This window comes from Macaca thibetana, chromosome 14 (genome assembly GCF_024542745.1).
Source record: "Macaca thibetana thibetana isolate TM-01 chromosome 14, ASM2454274v1, whole genome shotgun sequence".
NCBI lineage: Eukaryota > Metazoa > Chordata > Mammalia > Primates > Cercopithecidae > Macaca > Macaca thibetana.
The window spans coordinates 48,054,237-48,078,083 of record NC_065591.1 but is presented as its reverse complement, the minus strand read 5'-3'; the positions used below and the strand labels follow the sequence as shown (position 1 = coordinate 48,078,083).

General features: G+C 49.7%; 1 protein-coding gene and 1 pseudogene across 13 annotated transcripts in view; both read right to left on the bottom strand.

The window, feature by feature from the left end:
- The window catches only part of ABCC8 (ATP binding cassette subfamily C member 8), an 84,139-nt gene that overhangs the window by 20,662 nt on the left and 39,630 nt on the right, over window positions 1–23,847 (bottom strand). For 4 of the 12 annotated variants that reach the window (XM_050755344.1, XM_050755350.1, XM_050755345.1 and 1 more), the window contains exons 11-19: window positions 18,418–18,458; window positions 17,072–17,217; window positions 14,795–14,900; window positions 14,519–14,701; window positions 14,120–14,195; window positions 13,301–13,406; window positions 3,128–3,163; window positions 1,490–1,525; window positions 680–778 (exon numbers count right to left, since the gene is read on the bottom strand). In XM_050755344.1, the coding sequence (XP_050611301.1) occupies window positions 680–778; window positions 1,490–1,525; window positions 3,128–3,163; window positions 13,301–13,406; window positions 14,120–14,195; window positions 14,519–14,701; window positions 14,795–14,900; window positions 17,072–17,217; window positions 18,418–18,458 (829 nt within the window). The remainder of the gene's footprint in view (window positions 1–679; window positions 779–1,489; window positions 1,526–3,127; window positions 3,164–13,300; window positions 13,407–14,119; window positions 14,196–14,518; window positions 14,702–14,794; window positions 14,901–17,071; window positions 17,218–18,417; window positions 18,459–23,847) is intronic. The other 8 variants (XM_050755348.1, XM_050755352.1, XM_050755355.1 and 5 more) reach the window with 3 other exon arrangements.
- Window positions 18,467–23,268, bottom strand: LOC126934703 (succinate dehydrogenase cytochrome b560 subunit, mitochondrial-like; annotated as a pseudogene). The gene has a single exon (XR_007719078.1). The product of XR_007719078.1 is annotated as a succinate dehydrogenase cytochrome b560 subunit, mitochondrial-like (transcript).

The window sequence follows — 23,847 nt, the reverse complement described above, 5'->3', positions numbered from 1 at the left end:
GTCAAATATTTGCCCAGCTTGTTCCTCTCATACTTCCCCAGCCAGCCCTTGGCCTGGGCAGGTGCCAGCCAGAGTTCATGGAGGCATCAGAGTATCTTGGTGAAAAACATGTATTTAGGTGTTAGGCAGCTTTGGATTTGAGACCCATCTTGGTCACCTACTGGCTGGGTGGCCTTGGGTAAGTTACCTAACCTTTCTGAGACTTGGTTCTTCATCTGTAGAGTGGAATAATAATAGTACCTACCTACTGAGGTTGTTGTAAGCATGAGAGGAAATTCCGTGTACAAAGAGCTCGGCACTGGGCCTGGTATGTGATAAGAGCTCAATCGATGCTAGCCCTAACTATTATCATTGGAGGGAAAATAGTGCAGAAGCCAGGCGAATGGAGACTCAGAGAGAGAGCTGGCTAGCCCTCCCACCAGCTAGAGAAAAGGCAGCAGGCCTCTCTCCCTTCCCTCCGCACCTGCCCTCTTCCCTCCGGGAGCTGGATTGCCCCGATGCTCAGGCACACCTGGCCCCTCTCCAGGCGCACCATATGGAGAGGCTGGAGTGCAGATAAGCGCCTGGTGAGTGAGATGGCTGGGTGTGGGTGATCGATGGAGGGGCCCGGAACTGGGGTAGGCTGGCCAGAGACAGTTCCTCCCTTCCCCCATCCTGCCTCCCTCCAGCAGGCTTTTACCGTTGTTTGTTGAAGGGACTCTCAAAGATGATGTTCTCCTCCACAGTGGCATTTAGCAGCCATGGTTTCTGAGAAGCATAGGCCACAGGGCCTCTCTTTCTGGAAGAAGCAGGGTGGGAGCAGGGGTGCGGGAGGCATTCTCAGGGGCTTGTTCTCAGAGGCAGTTGTCAAGCTGATTGCTCAGACGGGGGCAAGGGGATGGGGAGGTGCAGCTGGTAGAAATCTGCTTAGCGTGGCCTCTGGTGGCCTTGCCTTTCCCCAGGCAGGTTTGAGAGGTCTGGGTCTCAGCTGACTGGGGCAGCAGGACCTCATCCCCTCCCTGCCCTACACCCAGCCTGCCCCAGCCCTGCAGTCTGTTGTTCCTTAGTCAGGGAGGAGCCCAAAAGTATGACCAAACCAAGGGAACACTCAACTTTCAGCTTCCTCCCTCTTTGGGTGGCCCTCAAGTCACTGAACTTAGCAGGTAATTCTCCAAATGGAAAAACTTTTTTTTTTTTTTTTTTTTTTTTTTAAAGCAGAGCCAAGGAAGCCACATTTTGTGTGATGTGGTTTTTGAAGACAAAAAGAAAAAAAAAAAAAAGAGATCCCAGATAAAAATGATCTTGTGTGACGGGAGTAAATGAATGCATAGAAACAGCAGCAGCTCCCAAGCCACCTAGTGGAGCACAGGGGCCCTCCTTGGCCTCCCCCAGACGCTGGGGCTGGGGCTAGGGCCTGGGGGCTGCCCTCCAGAGTGATGTGGCTCCCTTGGGCCTGAGAGCGCCTTGGAGGGGGCTGACCCTGGAGGGCAATGTTCCCAGGATGTGGTACCTGATATCCGAGCCGGTCGCTGTCTCCCGCTCTGGGCTGCAGCAGGGGAGGAAAGGCACACTGAGCTCTCATGGGAGTGAACCGTGTCCTCCAGGAAGATGCTGAGCTCCCTCTAACCCAACATGAGCATGCCTTTACAATCCCCAGGACCCAGTCTACAGCTACAAATGCTGCATAGAGAGGTGTGGAGAGTGGGGTGTGGCCATCTTGGGGAAGCCTCTGCTGCCTGACCACATGGGTGTGTGAGGAGGGCCCTGGAGGACCCAGTTAAGAGGGAGAATGGGGAGAGGTGCCATTGGTGCAGGCTCTGGGGGGAAAACTTGCCAGGTCAGGGAGTATGCAGCCCACTATGTGGCTCCTCCAGACCCAGCCTCTGTATTCGGGTTGGAATGAACAGGCTGAGGTCTGAGGCTGATACAGCTGCACAAACAGCCGGCGCAGGGAGCACTCTGGACAGAGCCAGGCCAGGCCAGGCCAGGCCAGGCAGGCTGACACCAGCACCTGCACTCTGGGGGTGGGAACCCATGGCCACAGAGCTGTGAGGGCTTCAGGCATGATCTGCAGCGCATGTGGCCCCATCAGAAGACAACCATGGAATGTGGGGGATCTGCCAGGGAAGATGTCAGGTGCAGTGCCATGTGCCCTGGACTGCCCAAGCTGCTCCCATGTCAAATATTCTGCCACTCTGTTCTCACCCACACACGCACACTTGTCACACGCCATGAGGTCTGATTTTTGGCTCAAGAAATACGGTCACTACCGTTACAGAGGCTGAGCCTGTCATCACATACTGATACTTGGGGACAAAGAGGGAGAAAGGGCAGAGAAAATACAGCAAAGTGAAGCCTCTTTGGTGTTGGAAAGCAAAGGCCAGAGGCTTAAACTTATTTATAAAGCTGAGCCCACCTTCCCATCCTGACTTCATACCACCCCTAGGTGTCTCAAATGTTCTTGGGAGAGGTGGGGGGAGGGAAAGTTTTGAGGGACTCAGAGCCTCATTAATCTATTTCACTCGGATTTTTTAGATTTGCACATTGAACACAGAGCAACAAGACTGAATTTTCTGCGAGGCCTGAGGGACACCCATCTCCTTTTCTTACAGCCGTATTTCTCAACTTTCTTTTCCATTGTCACTGAGCCTTTTTAGATATATATATTTTTTCTGTCTTTCCTGTCACTTAAAAAAAAATCAGAGGTTTAGAATACCTCTGAAACCAAAAGTACATTCACAAGGTTGTGCAACTATCACCACTATCTAATTCCAAAACATTTTTATCTTCCCCAAAAGAAATCCCATACACATCGGCAGTCCCTTCCCTCTCTCTCCCACCAGCCCCTCACAACCACTAATCTATTTTCTGACTCCATCCACCATGACATTTTAGCACAACAGATACATTGCTATCTGTTTGGTACTTTGGACAGTCACAAAGCATTGCAATGTCTGAGTGTTTTCCGCCCCCAAGAACCAAATTTTGCCCTCATTGAGAATGCAGGCCTTAGCCCCAGGTCTCTGAAAATATGTAGGCTGCACACCCCTGAATCCACACTCAGCATTCCCCACCCACAAGTCCCCCGCCCCCACTCTGCCCCTTCCCTTTGTTGGGACCCACTTCTGACCCAGTCCCAAGGCTGTACCTGGCGTCCTCTCCTGTCTCGCTGTCAGGAAGGCTGCTGGGACACAAATGGGAAAGACCAACACCAGTTAGTTCCCGCCCCAGTGCTGTTCCATCACGTTGGGTCTTAGGGGTGAAGGAATCCCTACCCCTCTCATCCTCCCACCCATTCCCAGGGTTTCCAACTGGCCTCTGTGGGGTCAGAAAGCACCCTTCTCAGTCTCTGTCCCTCCCACAGCACCTGGATGGGTACCCTCCAAATAACATGTGCTAAATCAGCGTTCCTGGCATTGACTCGGAGCAGCAGTGAGGCTGGCTGGGCATCAGGAGCATTTTATAGTTGGAAAACTAAATCTTAGACAGGGAAAGTGAGAGGACAAAACCATTTCTTATAGTGTTTTCCAAACTGTGGATAGGGACCCAATCACTGGGTCTGGAATAAGTAGGCGGCAAGTGCATTAGAAGAAAAAGAAAACAAAAAAAAGGGATAGATGAAATCAGTGTGTACTGCATGTGGTACTATATTTTTCGTGATTTTTTCTCTTGTTTATAAATGCATAAATATAGTGGACTGTAATGTCAAATGCTTTTCATTCTGTGGATTATGATAACTTAAAAAACACTGAGTGAGGTAACTTGAATTGTGATGGCAATTTTGCCAGTGCTGTATCGCCTCCCCTAGGACACCTCTCAACCTTCCAGAAGCAGCCACTTGCCAATGAAATATATACTTCTGACATGAACATTTGGGGGAAAAAATCTTTATTTTCACACAGATCTTACTTTAATAATACTAAAAACAGCTAAAATTTATTGAACTTTTATAAGCACCGTAGTAGTTTTTCTCTCTCTCTCTCTCTCTCTCTCTCTCTCTTTCCCTCCGTCCCTCCCTCCCTCCCTCTCTTTCTCTTTTAGACAGGGTTTCACTCCTGTTGCCCAGGCTGGAGTACAACAGCGTGATCTCAGCTCACTGCAACCTCCACCTCCTGGGCTCAAGTGATCCTCCTGCCTTGGCCTCCTGGGTAGCTGGGATTACAGGGACGCACCACCATGCCTGACTAATTTTTGTATATTTTTTTGTAGAGACAGGAATCTCCCTATGTTGCCCAAATCCTCCAGCTTTGGCCTCCCAAAGTGCTGGGATTACAGGCAGTGAGCCACCATGCTCAGTCGCTACTGTCTCTTTATAAAGCTCAAAATAACCATATGAAGGAGGTTTATTTTGTTTGCCCTCACTTTACAGATAAAGAAAGTGAGGCTCAGAGAAAGGCTAAGTAACTTGCCCAAAGTCACACAGCCAGTAAGTAATGGAGAAATAGCTCTGACTCCAAAGTTCATACTCGTAAATGTCGTGGTACCTTACTCCCCTGTGATTTCCCATGCCATAGCTCTGATAAATGCCCCTTGTTAGGAGAACCAGGATGGACGAAATTAAGGATGGAAATGAGCCTGATGAAATTTCCCTCCTGCTAAGGGTCAGGTGACTGAATGGAGATTCTGATGGGTATGTAGTCCTCAGTCCCCTCTTTTCCTGTTCTCTAATCTTTGTGCTCTCATTTTATTATCTTAACCCAGCCAAACTTCGCATTCCCTAACCATCAGATTGCTGTAATTTACAATTTACAGACAAGCTGGTAACATGAGACATAAAAACCCAAAGCTTACAAATTCCAGCTCTGTGGCCACAGACTAGATAAGCTTATCTCTGGAGTCTTCCTGATGTGACTACTTCCAGAGTAGCAGAGGTGGTTATTTATGCATCTGTGGCATCCCTGAGGACCCCAGCACACAATAAGCTCTCCCTGCTCTAACTCAGTTTGCAACATTGTCTGCACTGCTCAATTAGCCCTCATAATGGAGTACCTTCCTTTCTAATCAGCTCCTGTGTAATTCGTTCATCCCCAGTGGGATTTTAAGGCAGGAAGAACATCTTTTTCAGCCCTCATGGTGCTTAGCACATGACAGAGCTATATAATGAATAGAAGTTCGTAACAGATATATTAATCATTTGGGAAGAAGAAAGGGAGGGACTGGCTCTCATTGCTGGCCTTCCCTGCGCACTGTGAGACGTTGTTTGCAAACAACTCATCATCTCATCCTTACAACCCTATAAACCCTATCCCCATTTTACACATGAGGAAACTGAGACTCAGAGTTTGCAAATGTGATGGAGCTGGGAAGAGGAGAAGCCGGGGTGTGAATCCAAGTTCTTCTCTTTCCAGTGTAGCCCCAAGTCTCCTCCAATGAGCCACCCCAAAGCTTTGTATCTGTTTTAAGCTGAAAAGTAAAGAATGGTATGTCTGGCAGGCACCCTCTCACACTGATTGCTGGGGTCCTTACAAGAGTGCTGAGGGCATTCGATTCCTCCTCTGCCTGCACTCTAGGGATGAAGCACACAGCTGAAAGCATGAGTCTCCAAGTTCCCCAACCGCATGTCCTTCCCTCCAGCTCACTAGGAGCCGGCATATGTGTGACAGCCTGAATCAGGGCACAGAGGCTGCCTTCCAGGGGCTCACACTCTGGTAGGGCAAATCAGACAGGTACCGAAGTCAGGAAGTTATAAGGGCCAAAAGAAAAGTAGGACAAAGTATCAGAGAAATTTTTGGGAAAAGTATACACAAATGCATATGCAAATGCATAAAGAAAAAACTGGAAGCTTCTGGATGAGGGGATATTAGGTGGTTTTTATGTTCTGTATGCTTGTGTATCTTTTCTAATGTAATGTGCATTCTTTTACAGTCAGGGAAAAAACATAATTTTTAAAAGAAATTTGGAGGAGGAAGAAATCTGAGAAAATGAGTAGAGCCTCATAGAAGAAGTCATAACTGAACCGAACCTTAAAGAGTGGGAAGCATTGAGACGCTGGAGGTGAAGGAGGGAACTGTAGGTTAAAGGAAGAAGCAGCATTTGATAACAGGTGCTAGAAGTAGGAAAAATATGGGCTCTGACATTTGAATCCCAGAGGCTTTTTCCACTCACTGGCTGTGAAATCTGAGGCAAGCCCTTTTACTTGGAGGAGCCTCTGTTTCCTGATCTATAAAACGGGGGTGAAGGCACAGACTTCACAGTGACACTGGAGAATGTATTACAGCTCACAGCTGGTTAGCGGGCAGGTTATAGGCTTGAAGAACTAGGAGGAATTGTCTTTTCAGCTCAGTGCTTGGCCACAAAACTACAGGGAGAGGGGGAATCGAATACCCCCAACACTCATTTAAGACCCGGTAATAAATAAAAAGGGAAAAAGTGGAAACTGAGGTTCAAAGAGTGAGCTAGGATATACAGGGCTCCACAGCCCGTTCATCCTGCCCAGACAGGCTTGTCTGTCCTGAAAGGTTACCTTTCACCCACAGGGTCTTTTCCAATTGATGTCATTGGGTCCCAAAGCCAAATCTCTGAGAGAGGAAAGGTAGAATTTTACTCATTTTCCAGACAGTGAGTCTGTCTCAGAGAGGTGGAGTAACCTGCTCAAGGTCACAGAGCTAGCAAGTGGCAGCATCAGGACTACAGCCAGGGGCCATCTGGTTCCCACGCCCGGATGGTCACTTCCACAGAGCATCCCTTCTCCTGTCTGTCAGCTGTCTCACCACACCTGCCTCCTCCAGGAAACCCAGGGGCACTTGAGCCCCTGACTTCAGCTCCCCAAAGGCTCCAGGAATTGTACAGGCAGATGAGACCGGGGTCGTCCTGAGGGAATTCTTTTTCTCTCTTCCTGGGGAATCAGGGCTCTTGGCAGGCAGCATCCACACCAACCACCACAGGCAACAGCATTGCAGCAGCGAGCTCCAGTGAGACTGCATTGCAGCTCCTCACAGGGAAGTGGGAGCCTCTTCCCCACCCTGATCCTTTCCTCACGGCCCTGGTTCCTGCTGATCCCCTGGGAGCATTTAAAGTCACTCTACTGTGGATATTAATGACTCTATTCTTATTTCCAGGGAAAGAATTTCACCCAAGTGTATCTGCTAATATTGACTTTTTACCAAAACATTTTCCTCTTAAGGATAAAAGAGAGAGTTTGCAAATTCCCAGGTTGACAGTTCCTTCAAGCAGAGAGCCAGGGAGGGGAGGGTGATTCTTTCTAAAGCAAATGCTTGGGAACCACACAGTTCTCTCTGAGACCAGGACCCAGGCTGCTGACACGAGGGACCAGCTCAGGGCTGCATCTGCAGGACTTCAGCAGATGGACCCTTCATGCCCACCCTGCGGCTCTGTCTGCACACCTCTGTCCACTCTGGGTGGGTGAGCCCCCAAGGGCAGGTGCCAGGCCTTTTCCTTTGTAGCCTACACAGAACGGTTCACAAAACACACATCTGCATGGGGCACCTGGGGTGCAACATGGAATAATCCCTCAAGGATCTCAGAGTCATGGAGGAGACAGACGCGCTAGCAAATAATTATAATACCATGTGAGGTATGCGCTAACGGTATTTGCTCATTCCCAATACTGATGGAGAAGAGGGATAGTGAAATACTGGGTTAGGAAACAGCTCGGACAAAGGCATGTAGAAAGGAGAGAGATGTCAAGATCCATTATAATGGCAGCCTCTTGAAGGTCTTAAGTTGTTCCTGGTTCATTCATTTAGCAAATGAATTCGTTTAGCAAAAACCACTATGGATATAGTGAGACAAATAAAATATGGTTCCTGTCCCCAGGGAGCTCACAAGAATCTTTCCCAGGAGACAGACTGGAGTACATTTAAAGAGGAATAGGGAAATTTTGTTCCTGGCAAAGAAGTACACTGTTGAATAATAATATTTATAGGATATTTACTACATGCTAGGTTAATCCTCACATCAATCTCACGGGTAATAAGGGAAACTGGTAGAGAAAGTTTATGAAATTTTCCAAAGCACAGAGACCAAATGTGAGCCCAGGCAGCTTGGCTCCAGAGCCTGTGTGTGTAGCCATACTGCTCACGTGGTCACTGGAGGAATAAATGAACAGTCGCACCAACAAAGCACCCATCTCCCCAGAGCATTCTCCATTCTGTGCCTCCTAATCCCCCAACTTCCTTCCTTGTGCCTCCTGGAACTCCTTCTGGCTGCCTGGTCACTAGGTCTTGGCCTGGGTATGGCTGAAAAGCATCTGAGCAGCAGCCTGGCATCACCCTCGTCTCTGGCTGCAGGCATGCAGACTCGGGAGGGCTTGCCAGGTGAAAGGTTGTTTCGCTTTTAGTTCACTTTGCAAGTACGTCTTCTCCCTGCAGACCTGGAGCTCAATGTCTGAGGTGTGGAGTTCCTGCCAGTAATGGAGGGGGACTCTCAACACACAGCCCCCACACTTAACTCAATGCCCAGGATAGATGGGCCAGCCAGAGCGGTGCACATGTCTAGATTTTGAGAGACAAACAGCAGATGAAGCCAGTTGAGTCGTATCTGCCTAGACGACGACTGCCTAGCCACTATAAGGAGCTCCAGACTGGCCTTCCTTCCTACAGTCTGTCTGTCTGTTTCTTCTTCTCTCTCCCCAGTCCATCATCCTTTGTCACAAGCATGATCCTTCTGCAGTATTTGGGCTAAATCTTACTTCCTAAAGGTAAGCACTGTATCCATAGTGCTTTTGCTAAATGAATTCATTTGCGAAATGAGTGAACCAGAAACAACTTAAGATCTTCAAGAGGCTGCCATTATAATGCATCTTGACATGTCTCTCATTTCCAAATGCATTTGCCCAAGCTGTTTCCTAGCCCACTACCTACCTCTCTTCTCCATCAATACTTGGAATGAACAAATAGTATTAATGCACACCTCACGCTGTGTTATGATTATTTGCTAACGCCTCCCTTCCTACAGTCTGTCTGTCTGCCTTTTTCTCTGTTTCCCCAATTCATCATCCTTTATCACAAGCATGGTTCTTTTGCAAACTTTGGGCTAAATCTTACTTCTCAAACCTAGTACATGGGATCTAAGCCAAGTTCACTTCTTCAGTCCCATCTTTCATAATGCCTCCCACGCATCCAGTACTCGAGGTGCACAGAACTATGTACTTTAATATCAGCAAGCCTTTGCCCACACCATCACCCCTGCCTGGAACACCTCCCTCTCCCACCCCTGCCTTTTCTACCTGATGAAACCACACTCATCCTTCAAGGCTCAAATACCACATCCACAGTGAGCCTCCTCTCCTCAACTGCAGAGTCAATTGTGGTTCCTCTGTGCTCTTCTAAGGCCCAGGTCTCCTCTCCCCTCCCTTAAAAGCGGGGCTGGCCAGCTGCGGTGGCTCACGCCTGTAATCCCAGCACTTTGGGAGGCCTAGGCAGGCAGATCATGAGGTCAGGAGTTCGAGACTAGCCTGGCCAACATAGTGAAACCCCATCTCTACTAAAAATGTGAAAAATTAGCCGGCATGGTGTTGCACACCTGTAGTCTCAGCTACTCAGGAGGTTGAAGCAGGAGAATCGCTTGAACCTAGGGGGTGGAGCTTGTGGTGAGCTGAGGTCGCGCCACTGCACTCCAGCCTGGGCAACAGAGCGAGACTCCGTCTCAAAAAAAAAAAAGAAAAAAAAAGGCAGGGGCGATGTCTTAGTTACCTTCGCACTCCTGTTGCTGTCACAGGGTCTAGCACACACTAGGCGCTCAACCGGACGAGTGAATATGTCACTGTGGACTCTGGAGCGTCAGTTGACTTGGAAACAAATTCTCATGATTTCCCAGGGCTGGCTGCAAGCTAACAAATGTGCTTCACAATGCTTGAGAGGGAAGCTGGACCGGGACCGGGCAGGAGAGCAAAGAGGATCCTGGAGAAATGAGACCCCTTTCACTACCGCCCCTCTGCGAGCCTCGAATAGAGCCGGGAGCTGAGGCCTAGGCTGCCTGTTAAGGAGAGTAAGTGTTGATAAGGACAGAGCTGTGAGGACCCATGTGGTGGCTCTGGGAGGAGGCAAGTGTGTGTGAGTCAGGGCCACAGTGGCTGCTGGCCTTTGGACTGTCAGGCTAGCTATGTTTTCTTCATGATGCTCTTGTGCCCCTTCTCTTTGAGCACATGGTGGACGACCAATGCACTTGAGCACCTAGGTGCAAATCCCACTTCTGCAATTTAACAGCTGGGTGGCCTTGGGCAACTTGCTTCACCTCAGTTTCCTCATCTGATAAATGAGGATATAATAATATCTACTGCACTGAGTTTTTGTAGACTGACTGAGGTGATGAGGTGCCTGCACAGCACAGTGCCTGGCCTATAAGAAGGGCTTAGGCAGGAACAGAAAACCAAACACCACATGTGCTTACTATAAGTGGGAGTTGAACAATGAGAACACATGGACACAGGGAGGGGAACATCACACACCGAGCCTGTCGGGGGGTGGGAGGCAAGGGGAGGGAGAGCATTAGGACAAATACCTAATGCATGTGGGGCTTAAAACCTAGATGACAGGTTGATAGGTGCAGCAAACCACCATGGCACATGTATACCTATGTAACAAACCTGCACACTCTGCACATGTATCCTGGAGCCTAAAATAAAATTAAAAAAAAAAAAAGAAGTGCTTAAGGTCCTCTGTCTTGGAGAGGCTCCTTGTGTTCCCCAGGCTGGGGCAGAGGTTTCCTAAGAGAGAGGGGCAGCAGTCAGACCCTGAGGGTTGGCACAGCTTGGAGAAGAGGTGGGGGCTGAGGCAGGGCAGAGCTGACCCCTGCCAATCATGCCTGCTGCATCTACAGAGGACAATGAGAGGTGCTGAGGCTGGCACGATGCCACATGAGGGCATGAGGGTGGGGGAGGAGAAGAAAGCAGGGCAAAGGGACCAGGTTCAGAGTGGATTTTGACATCCATGCTGAGCAGGTCAAGCCTGGGGCAGCTCCAGTGTCTGAGTCCTGCAATCCTTCTGGAAAAGCCCCACCCTGGAGGAGGGCCCAGATCCAGCCTGACTACTACATGGACCACTACCTTGGACAATAACCCTTAGGACTAGGCCCTGGGGGCCCCAGCAGTGACCAGGTTTGAGGGAAAGAACATGGGCAGAGTCTCTGCTCCACACACTGACCAGTAAGTCACCCAACCTCTCCGAGCCTCAGTTTCTGCTTCTGTGAAATGAGGTAACAACACTCCCCTCCTAAACTCAGTAGGAGGCTTGATGAGATCATGTTGACAATACACTTAGCAAAGGGCATGGCCCATAGGAGGTGCCCAATAAATATTGGTTACTTTCTTCAGCTCACAGTGCACTGGGGACTCTTGTCTTCTTGCTGCAGACATCAGTTGGACATCAGAAAAGGGCTCCTCCCTCCAAAGGCTGCAGAGGCAGTCGGAATAAAGCAATAAGATCTCAAACTGAATACCTGGGCCTTCCCAGTCAGGCTATGTTGAGAAATCTCCCAAGTAAGATGGCGAATGGAGGCAAAGACCCCTCTGCCCCCAAAGACATCGCAGCTCCTGATGGGAGGCGATGGGAGACCCAAGGGGCTCATCTGCTAGCCCACAGCCCCACTGAGGAGGGAAATTTGCCATCTTTTGGACACACCTTTCAGGGACATCTTGGAAATGCAGGAAATGGGGGTGCATGCTGATATTCAGACACTGGGTCCAAAGTCTTTCTCCCTGCTGGGTTCTGTACTCACGCTTATGAATAACCTGACACCTTGAATAATTTTCCCCTAGAAATGATTGGTAGGGAAATCTCGCCCTTCTGCTGATTGACTGCAACTTCTATTCCTAAATGAGTGTTCCAAAGCCCAGAGATCCCTTTTTCCCTTGGCTACCAGAGGGCGCAGAGCCAGATTTTATGTTGATGGCTGTAGCCGTCCCCTGCCCAGGTTGCTGAACATCTTTTTACCCTCTTCATTTCTCAGCTCCTATTTTCTTCCCTTTTTAAAAGGTTTTGTTTTATGTGCATCTTTTTTTTTTTTTTAAATATACTTTAAGTTCTGGGATACATGTGCAGAACGTGCAGGTTTGTTACATAGGTATACACATGCCATGGTGGTTTGTTTCACCCATCAACCTGTCATCTACATTAGGTATTTCTCCTAATGCTATCCCTCCCCTTGCCCCCCACCCCCCTACAGGCCCCAGTGTGTGATGTTCCCCTCCCTGTGTCCATGTGTTCTCATTGTTGAACTCCCACTCATGAGTGAGAACATGCAGTGTTTGGTTTTCTGTTGCTGTGCGAGTTTGCTGAGAATGATGGTTTCCAGCTTCATCCATGTCCCTGCAAAGGACAAGAACTCGACCTTTTTTATGTCTGCATAGTATTCCATGGTGTATATGTGCCACATTTTCTTTATCCAGTCTATCATTGATGGGCATTTGTGTTGGTTCCAAGTCTTTGCTATTGTGACTAGTGCTGCAATAAACATACATGGGCATGTGTCTTTATAGTAGAATGATTTATAATCCTTTGGGTATATACCTAGTAATGGGTTTGCTGGGTCAAATGGTATCGCTGGTTCTAGATCCTTGAGGAATTGCCACACTGTCTTCCACAATGGTTGAACTAATTTACGCTTCCACCAACAGTGTAAAAGCGTTCCTATTTCTCCATATCCTCTCCAGCATCTGTTGTGTCCTGACTTTTTAATGATCGCCGTTCTAACTGGTGTGAAATGGTATCTCATTGTGGTTTTGATTTTTAAATGCATCTTTTATCTACTAGTTTTAAGTGCTTCTTGGAAGTACGTGGGTATAAATAATAGATTCATGATTGACTCAGCCTGGGGTTCTGGCTCTTTAATTAAGACAGTGATCTTTGCCCAGAAATCAACATCTATTGGTTACATCTGGATCCTCAGAACACCCACCAATGGTGTGTATGTGAGTGCAGCTCATGACCAAGCTGGAAACCAATATTGGTGTTGTAATTTCCCACACTGGGAAATTACTACCATGCATCTGAGTAACCCTGGGATTCTTAGTCTGACAGAACTGAGTTTCAATTCCAGCTCTGCCACGTATTAGCTGTGTGAATTAGGGCAAGAAGTTTAACCTTCCTCTATAAATGAGAATTGAGAACAGTACGGACCTTGCTAGTTATCATAAAAATTAAATGAAATAATGCATGCAAAGGACTTAGCAAAGAACTTGTGCATAGTAAGAGTTGAATACGTACTAGCAATGATGATGAGAATAACAATTAGCAGCATTTATTGAGTCCTCACTGAACACAGAGTGGGCCCTCCAATAAATGTGTGTGCATCCTCAACTAAGGAGGATGGTTGAAAGCAGGTTTCCCCTCCACTAACTGAGCCCTGAGGATACATCTATTACCTGCTCCAGAAGACAGCCCCTGAGACCTTCTGCATCTCCCCCAGTGCGGCTAGAAGGAGCGAGGACTTGCCGCAGCCCACCTGTCCCACAATCATGGTCAGCTGGCCTGCAGGGAGGGAGGGTGGCAGATGGGAGTGGGGCCGGGGGGAGTCTGAACAACCATCACCCAGAAAGATAGACAGACAGATGCACCCAAACCTGGGGCCCCTGTTTTCTTTCTTCCTACCTAGAATCCCCAACAAGTCCTCTTCCTCCTTAAGCCTTTCCTTCTGGAAATCAACATCCTCCTCTGGCTCCCCAGGTCCTTCCCCCTCTCCGATTTCCTGCCCCGCCACCCTTCCTAAGCACCCGCTTCTCCTTTCCCATGCTCCTAGTGTGAGCCCAGGCTCCTTGTGGTCCCAAGAAATGCCATCCTGGGTCCCACCTCCAACCCACCCCCATACTTTGCTCATGGCTGCCTCTGCCAGAAAGTCCTCCTGCCTCATAGCCTCAGAGACTTTGTCCATTCTCAGAAACTCCACTTCTTCCACTTGCGTTCCTTGGCTACCCACATCTGATCTTTTTGTGCATTACCTATACTGTCTGCAATGGATGGTTTGACATTAAGGCTGGCAATTTTACCCTGTCCTTAGTGCTGCACTCCTACCCAGCACACGGAAGCCTCTAGAATGTAGTCTACCCCTTCTCTAGTATACCCAAGGCACCCACCAAGAATGAGCAGAGAGCAGGCACTCAATAAATGCAGCTTTGTCTTTTTATCTCCATATTATTCAGTGGGACATAGGGAGGGGCGTGCTGGAGGGGTGGACTGGGCCATACCTCGAGGGATACGAATGGTGATGTTGGACAGTGTGGGGATTCCATCTGGGGTCCACGTGAAGTAGCCTCCCGTGATCTTCATTAGGTGCGTCCCACCGCCCAGGAGAGAACAGAAAGGCAGCCATTTCCCTGTGTGAATAGTCTCTGGCCTCTCCTCCTCCAGGAAAGCCAGAAGACACTGATTCCAGTCCCTGGATCACTTCCAGAGCAGGGGAGTGGGAGACTGGCCTTCTCATGCTTTGTTGTCCCTGGTTTCTGGACTCCTATGGACCCTATAGGCAGGCAGGGTGACCTCTGCAGAGGACTAAGCATGCAGCTCTCCGGCTTTTCAGGTGCTGAGCTCCCTCTGGGAGCTGGTGCTGGGTGGCCGGGCATGGGGCAGCAGAATCTAGGACTCACCTGGACACAGGAGTTGTCAGCATCGCCCTCTGCACTGGGTACCAGGCTCTGCAGTGGGCCGGTGAGGCCCCAACAATCCTCCCGGGCTGGACGCTTGCGGTTCACGACCTTGAGGGGCTGGGGGTGGTTTGGAGGTGAGGACCCACTGGGCTGGGAGCTGTGTAGGGAAGGGAGCCCCTCTTCCTGGGAAAAAAGGCAGATGTCCGACACAGCAGGCCCGAGTTTTGGGCCTTAGAGGACCATGCTGGGAGTAGCAAGGGGAGGCCGGGCACTCACCACCGCCTGGTACTTGCTGGCTGGACCCTGGGCCGTGGGCTCACGGGGGGCACACTGCTCCTCACGGATCTCTGCACTGGACAGGAACTCGCTCAGCTTTTGCACGCTGCTCGGGAAACACAGAGACACCCCTCACCCCTGCCAGGGGCAGAGGGGAGGGGAGAGCGCACAGCCTGAGAGAGAGCTCTGAGAAGGTTCTCAGGCCTGAAGTATAGTCCGACAAAGCCCACACTGAAGGGGGCAGACAACTGGGCATGGGGGCAGGTAATTGGTGTTACCAGGGTTTGCTAGGGTTGACCAGTCAGCTGGAGTAGGTTGGGGTCTGGATTGGCGGTGGGATTGGTTAGTTTTAGGGTTAGTTTAATGTTGAAGTTGGTTAGTCTGGGTTATTAGACTGAAGGATGGTTGGTGTTGGGTTGGTCAGGGTTAAGGTTAGTTAGGACTAGGATTGGTGAAGAATCAATAGCTAGTATTTTGTGAGCATATACTATATGCCAGACACCATGTTAACTGCTTTGCAGCATTATGTAATCGGATCCCCCTGACAACCTGCTCGGGGAGGTGTCATTACTCATGGGGAGGTGGCTATTCCTACCCTCTCCCCTGTCCAGATATCCCTGTGGACCTGAGGAGGCACTGGAAGCGTCACTCTTCCAGTTCATTCTCTCCCATCCTGGAGGTGTGAAAGCTTTCTGGGAAGCTCAGGATTGTTTGTATTCCCCTTTCGTCTCTTTTGCTAAATATCCAACAGGCCTGGGGCAGACAAGCCATCCGCCCTTAAGGCAAGGTTATTCTGGGTCTGTAAGTGAGCCTGTGGCCTGGAGTCACCCTTTCTGTGTGCCACCCCCTAGACGGGAGGGGCAGACGGCCAGATTCTGCCTTCCTCCCCTGTCCAGTCTCCCTCCCCTGCAGGCGGTGACTGGGAAGGATGGAACTGGCCCTCATCTCTTGGGGTGAAGCTTCAGGTAGTGTCCTGAGCCCACCTTCAGCCAGAGCCTGAGCTCCGTCACTGAAAAGGCCTCTGCTACTCTGGTGTTCCATTCCTGGAAACAGTGGGATCCAGAGTGTTTGAAAATGTGAATGCTTTGGGATCAGTGCAACAGTTTTTGGGCAGGTGCAGCGTTCTTAAATCTGTGGTTTCTACATAGAATCATAGGGCTGGAGAGTGGGTGGTGGAGGAGGGGTGATCATCAGACCCCACAACACCATGGCCAAGAAACTGAGTCAGCACAGCCGACCATGGAAATGGGAGCGAATCCCTGTTTAACTAGCTACTCCCTGGTCAGATACTCCTTAGAGCATAATTTTGCTGAGTTATGCCCCATTCCATCTTTGAACCCATGCTAGAGCCTCCTCCTGCAAGCTATCCTCTCTATCAGCTACTTCATTCCAACAGCTACTCCTTCCTTCCAGCTTCCCAGGACCTGCCAGGGTCCCATGAGACAGGCTTCCCAGGACCTGCCAGGGTCCCATGAGACAGGGGTGTCGCCTTCCTCAAGGCTGAAGACACAGAGGACATTTGTTACTGACTGGTTCTCTGGCCATGGGTAAGGACAAGCCAGCCCTCCACAGAGGCATGACAGGCTCTTGCTTTCAAGGAGCCAGAGCTATTTCAGAGGCTCAAGGATGTCTTCACACTCCAGATATGGCATTTCCCAGCCAGAGCCTCAGCCGTCTACTTTCAGGCTTTCATTCCCAAGAGGGCGACGCCTCTGGGACAGTGGCAGAGGCTCTAGAGCCCAGAAGTGGGAGCCTCCAAGAGCTGTGGGCCAATCAGAGCAGGACCTGGCGCCTGGGGGAAGCTGCTTCACTGGCTGAGGCTGTGGAGGGCTCAGGGGCTGTGGAAAGGGTAGGGGATACTTGGCCTGGGAAAGACAGACACAGTGGATGCCTTCTGATATCTGAGGGGCTGCCACGTGGGGAAGGGATAGCCTCATTCTGGGTGGCTCTTGAGGGCGAAGTTAGGACCAGTGGGTAGAATTTAGGAGGATTTCACGTTTGGCTCAACATTGATTTTTTTTTTTTAAAGTTGTCATGGAAGTGACAGTGAGTCCCCTCTCCTGGGAGGTATGTAAGCAAGTGCTTGCTTAGGGATGGTGAGCTGGGAAACCATACAGGCCAATGTCCCTCTGACCAACCAGGACCAGCTACAGCAAGGCCCAGCAATGGGGGTATGTCCCGGGACCAAACAGCTGTGGTTTGGCCATCACTCAAGCAAGCCCTGAGGCTGACACAGGACCTGCCTGCCCAGTGCCCTCGCCCGGACCCTCCCCTCACCTCACTAGAGCTTTGACGGTAGATCGGACCACACTGGACAGCAGGAACAGCGGTGTGACCAAGATATGGAAGAGGGAGAGGGAGGCAAAGGCCACGGAGGGCGAGAAGTCGGCCTCTTTGAAGAAGCTGACATGGCCCACGAAGGTCTGTGGACAGAGGCACAAGTGAGGCCAGGGTGACCCAGGGTGTGGGTCCCTCCCACACTGGAAATGCTCGGCACTGGAAGGGAAACGAGACGACTGGCAGGGAAAGGGCTCCTAAGGGGGCCTTTCAGTTGGAGACACCTTCATCATCCCCATAGTCATCTCATGGAAACATCCCCAACAAGCTCAGGACTTCAAGCTGGAGAGTAGGCGCTGCTCCCTCCCTGTCCTGCCCAGGGTTAGGTTAGCACTGCCCCCTCCGCAGACAGCAGGTGGGGTGCTCATCTCCCCAGTCCTCATCGGGATAACATAAACACAGTGATTATGAAACCATCGCCTCGTCATGCAGTGCTTTGCCCCTGCCACCTGGCTGGCTCAGTGGCCTCTGTTACCCACACTTCTGCCAAGAGCTAGGCCAGGAACCAGCTCAATAAATCACATTGGAAGTGAATTCCCAAGCGTACCCGACAGGCTGTGAACTCTACACAGCTCAGGGACACCGGCCCCGGGGGAAATAAGTAGATCTTTTTAAGGAACTGCAGCCATCACAGAAGACGGGGATGGGAGGCTGGGTGAGGGCGCTGCAGGCTCATAGGGGCCCAGGCCTTTCTGTAGGAGCACGCTGCCTGCCCCCCATGGCTGAGCTCCCACACAGCTTTTATGAAACTGCTTTAGAAAGCCACCATTGTAATATTTAATGGCATGGAGAATTGTGTGTGGCATATTCTTATATTTAAAAGAGCAGGTTACAAAACTGCATGCGCAGCACATTCCTATTTTTGTAGAAAATGACATATCATAGGCCTTAAAAAAAGACTGGAAAGAAACACATTAAAAATGTTACCAGTGGGATTACGGGTGATTTTAATTCTCTTTGCACTTTCTACTCTGGATTTCCCATCATTTCTATAATACACGTTTCACTTTAAAAATGAAAAATTTGTATAGCTATTTTTTAAAAGAAAGTTTAATTTCTCTAAATGCTAAGCCTCCGGTCTTCCAGGCCTGGAGGCATAGGCCCCTGTCCGGCTGCAGTTGGGGAGGGGCCGCACCCTCTATAAACTTTCGATCTTATTTTCAGTCTGGCTGCGGAGCCTGTCTTCTGAGGCCCCTGTGCAGAAAGGCCAAACCTGGGCAGCCTGTCACTGCAGATGCCCTCCCCCTCCACCCTACCCCCAAGAGATGGAGAGAGGATCCACTTACTATGAGGACAGCTGCAATGGGGATGGCCGTGTTCATGAAAACTGCAGAGGAAGCACAGGTATGAGTTTAGCAGGAGGAGGGTGACAGCTACACATGGAGATGCCCTGGGTGGCTGGAGGCAGCACAGCCCAGTGGTGCCAGCCTGTGGGGCACAGCTCCGGTAGGCTAGGGGCAGAATTCTAGCCCTGTGGCACCTCCAGTTCCTCACCCTGTTTCCCTCAGGACTCTTGTCCCAGGTACCCCGGCCCCCAAATCTGGGGCTTAAGCTGTTAAGTCACTGTGTGTGAACAGGGTGAAGTTAGCCCCATGGGAAAGTGGTGGGAGAAGGATGGGAGAGTTGGCTGTCTGTGGCCAACTGTGAGGTCAGAAGCATGTGTTTCTGGGGGCACCAAGCTGCCACTTCTTCCTCTGCCTTTGGCTCCTGTGTCCCCCAAGCCAGGCTCTCTATGAAGCTTAGAGGCTTCCTAATCTCCCATGGCTCTTGAGAAAATTTCAAACTCATTCGCTCTAAGGTATTAGTAACTAAGGACAGCTTAAAGCAGGATGTCCCTTAGAGTCTGTGTGCAGGTGGGGCAACTGGTTTGTGGCAACAGAGCCCCCCTCCTTATTCTGTTAAACTTGCGGCCTTTAGATCAGTCACAGGGACTTCAAGAAGCAAAGAGAATGGGACTTGGTGTGAGAGAAGGGCAGAATCCCTGTTACTTATAAGTTGTGTAACCTAGGGCATGTCATTTACCTTCCCCATGTCTCAGTTTCCTCATCTGATTTTTGTAAATTTATAAATTCTTGTTCATACACCCCAGCTCTTTCCAAGGTCAGAGGAGATAACATGGGTAACAGGCTCTGTGAGGCCCGGGTGCTGCCTACCCATCATACCTCATGGGCTACTAGCTGAGCCCTGCTCCACACTCACCCCTCCTCTGGCCTGGGGTGTGAAATGCTCAACAGTGCCCTGAACCCAGGCCTAAATTTCCAGAGAGAGCAGCCCCCCCATGGCATAAGAGGCAACCATGCCAGCTGCCACCTTCCCATCCTATCCTCCTTCATTCAAGGATCCTCTTCCAGGACAGCCCAGAAAGGAGTCTGGTTCTGCCATTAGCCAAATTAAAGCAAAGGGACCAGGAGTCAGGAGCCAGAAGCCAGAGGCCAGGGCTCTGCCTGTGCACATGGCCCCTGTCTAGTGAATGGCGAAGTCTTGGACAATCTGATGAAGTCCAGATGGTCAACACCATTCCAAGAAGTTGACTGCCCATTTACTCCAAGAATCCTGCAGCAGTCAGTACATACAAAGCATTGTATATCAGAGATGTGGCCCCCAACTTCAGGGAACCCCAAGTGGGTAGAAGGACATGGCCTCTGCCCTAAGGGGGTTTCCAGTCTGAGGAAGCAGACAGGAGCTATGCTCCCAGGAAGTTCCAGATACAATGGGGAGACAGAGAACATGCCCCTTAGGAGTTCTCAAGCAGATGGGAAGGACATTGTCCCCATCCTTGGATAATTCCTGATCTGATGGGGAAGGCAAGGCTCCTGCAATTGGAGAGGTCCCAGTCTCCTGGAGGATGTATGGCTGGAGCCCTTATATGGCTGGGGCCCTGGCAGATGGCAAATTTCTCTGCCCATAAGGCTTTTAATCAATACCAACATCATACATGGCTGTGCTTTAACTGCTCTTCCTCATGAAGGCTGGATGGTTTCCAGGGCCCACTACCATGCCACAGCCCTCCTGCACTGTTTCTGCCAGGAGACAGTGTAAATATTATTGGTGTTCCCATAGCATAAGGGACCCAGATCTGGGACATAGGACATAGTGTAGCCATTACTGGCCGAGGAGGAGAGAGAGAAGGATGCCCATTAGACCTAGGACCTTGACCATCAACAACTATATAACTCTAAATGTGAGGTAGCTTTGCCCCTCCCCTATAGGGCCAGTCACTCCAAGGAGCAACTGGGAGGGCAGGGGCGTCTCTTCTGCTCCTCCTGGCCCATCCCCATAAATAACCAATAAGGAGGGGTCCTGTGCACCCATCCCTCAGCCTCCGCTCCAGGCCAAGACCCCCTCCTTCGCATTCTGGGACTTGACTCTCAGCCAAAAAATAGTCTGAGTGTTGGATTATAAATTGCTACAATGCTCTTGGAAAGCAGTCTGGTGTTTTGTAGCTAGAGCCACACAGAAGTTCAGACCTTCTGATCCTATAATCCGTCTCCAGGGAATTTATCCTGAGTAATCATTCAAGAGCAGCACAAAGCCATCAGCTAGATGGTATTAGCTGCAGCTAACACAAAATTCAATAAAACAAAACCACAACCACAGCAACAGCAACAAACCACCCCAGACGAAATGAACTGGAAATGTCCAACAAGAGGGGCTGTTTTAGTAAATGATGGTGCATCAGCTGCGGAGGAGATTTTGCAGTCAGAAAATGTAATAATTGACACTTCATTCTATTGCACGTTTTCCCTGGTCATGATTTTTTTAATTTAATTTTTTTTCAATTTTATTGTCTTTATTTTTGTAGCTGCCTGAACTCCTTTGAGGAACGAGACAAGCTATAAATAAATTTAAAAATGAACATCCCAAAGCTGATGCAGCAACATGGAGTATGCTTCTGATATAATTAGCTTCCGCCCAGTTCTGGCTGTTGTATGGAGACACTAAAGAATGAAAATGTGATTTTCCATTTCTTTCACCCTCCCCTTGAAGGACGGCCTTTGTGCAGAGAGTTCTGGGTCCCCTTCAGGGCCGGGGCTGGGAAAGTGGAATCATCAGCTGCGTGCGTGTGTGCGTGTGTGTGTGTTTTGTAAGAAAAAGAAATAACCTTTAATATGTTCAATGATAATTTACTGGATCTTCCTCTTGTGTCAAAAGCTATACATTTTCTCCTCAAAGTAGCTGCTCCAAGAACTAACTAGCCCTCTTTATCTCCCTCTAGCTGGGATAGACTAACTCCCCTCCACCTCTGCCTCTCTTCTTTCAATAACACTGCGTAGGTGTTAATGGCCTGGGCTCTCACCAATGAACAGAATTGTCCTTTAAGCCAGCAACCCACAGGCAGTGGCACCCAAAGCCTCACCCCCAGCCCCCACAGCAGAAGCCACAGAGCTGGCATTGTTTCCACTGTCTCAGGAGGAAGGAGCCAAAAGCTGACCCTCAGCACAAATCAAAGCCCAATATGGAGAGAGAATAACTGCTTCTAGGCCCAGAGGAGGCAAGCTGTGGGCAAAAAAGGGGAAATTTTTCAGCCACCCCATCTTTAGAAACAAGGGAAAAACTAGGCCCTTTTCCACTGTTAGCTCTACAAGGTGCTCTACTGCTCCAAGGGGATCTGAAAGTGCAAAAGGATCTAACAAATAAGGAGAACTTTTCCAACGCTGGAGATAAGAGTGACAAACAGAAAGATGGGTGAATATAATAATGTGTAAGAAGATGACGCTCGGAGCCTCTGTTCTTCACGTGGCTGCCAGCCCTACAGCCTTACACAGTAAGAACCAGGACAACCACTCCAGACTGGTATAGCTGGGGAATCTTCAGGCCTTTTCCTAGGTCCCACATCAAGTGTCAGATCCCATTCCAGGGATGATACATGAGAGGGAAGACGAGTGCAAACTTAGCTGTGTGGATCAGTGCTGGCCCCAGACACAGGGACTTCATGCATTCCAAGTAAGACTCAAAGTTCCCAGGGAGTAACAGGGCCGACATGCCAAAAAGAGAGACCCCTGCACTCAAAGCAATACCAGTGCCGTGGTGGCAGATGGACATCGCCATGGGAAGAGACCAACTGTAGATAGTGAGTGGGGAGATATGGGGCAGTTTGAACCTGTGTTCTTATTCCAGAACTGCTCCATCTCTTCTTCGGCCATGGTTCCCAAAGGAACAGCATTTCTGATACAGAGCTGAGGGCTCAAGTGGGCTCGGAGGCAATGACGACCAACATGTCTCAGCGAGACCACAGCCATCTTGGGTTCCGGTCAGGAGGGAAGTGACCAGCTGCTTGTGTTTTAAAGGTCTCTCTGAAGATCATCTTTTGGGGCTCTGGGGTGGATGTGGCTGGACCTGGGAAGTCTGGGGGTGTTACAGGCTCTGGCACCTCTCTGAGCACAGTAGTCGGTCCTGTGCCCTAGCTGGGGGTGAAACAGGAAGGCAGGGAGCTGGGCATACAACTGTCATGGGTTGAAGATCTGAGGCCTTGCTCTCATTTTCCTAAACCACACAAAGTTCTATAAGGTTCCAAGGCGGTGGAGGGGTGGGGAATAAAGCCAAGAATAGATTTCTGTCCAACTTTGGCCCAAGGTGAGGTGACTCACTTCAATTTGATTTAGAAAAAAAACAAAAACAAAAAGAAGAACATGATCGTGCTCAGATCTTGAATGTTAAGGAGGAAGAACTATGTTAAATAACGGCAAGTGAAACAGGGTTATAAAACCTTCTTCTTGTGTAAGTGTGATGCTGTTATGGAAAAGTTTAGTTGCATGTAGGCTGGCCTGAAAGGCTGCCATCAAAACTGAAAGCCCTTCTGCAATAGTGTAGAGACATGGGTATTTTTTAGAAAATCCTTTCCAAAAATATCCCTTAAGATTTATCCATTCAAGGCCAGGAGCGGTGGCTCACGCCTGTAATCCCAGCACTCTGGGAGGCCAAGGCAGGTGGATCACCTGAGGTCAGGAGTTTGAGACCAGCCTGGTCAACATGGTGAAACCCCATCTCTACTAAAAATACCAAAATATTAGCCAGGCATGGTGGTGCATGCCTGTAATCCTAGCTACTCGGGAGGCTGAGGCAGGAGAATCGCTTGAACCCAGGAGGCGGAGGTTGCAGTGAGCTGAGATCACGCCACTGCACTCCAGCCTGGGCAGTAAGAGTGAAACTCTGTCTCAGAAAAAAAAAAAGACTTATTTATTAAAAAAGGGTCTCCTTGTTCCAGGCCTTGTGCTGGGTCTGGGGTCTACAGTAGTAAATAATCGTGTAAGTTTTTCATACCCCCAACCCCTGCTCCAAACAAAACAAAACAACAAATCAACAAACTAGACTTGGGATCAGATCACCGATTCCCCCTGGCTTTGCCCAAGGAATGTTGTCTGGCCCTCATGGGCACCAGCCTGGCATTGCAATACTAGGAGCTTTTCATCTCCAAAGCATTGATGCATGTTTCAGAAGCTATGTGTAAGAGAGGCACAGCCAGCCATTTGTACCTCTGATTAACTTCAGCTTTGTTGCCTGTTCAGGGCCAGGGGAGGAGCGTGTAGGCTCATAGCTTGGGCCTAATTGCAAGATGCATCTGCAAGAGGGGAAATGTATTTTGAAGTGCACGGGGCTATTTCCCATTAAGTCCAATAGTCAGTGCAGTCAACAGAGGGGGAAGGAAATCAGGTTAACAGTGTCAGTTGCTGGCAGCTGAGGAAGTGTGGCAGGAGGCATTTCAGTCAGACTGATCC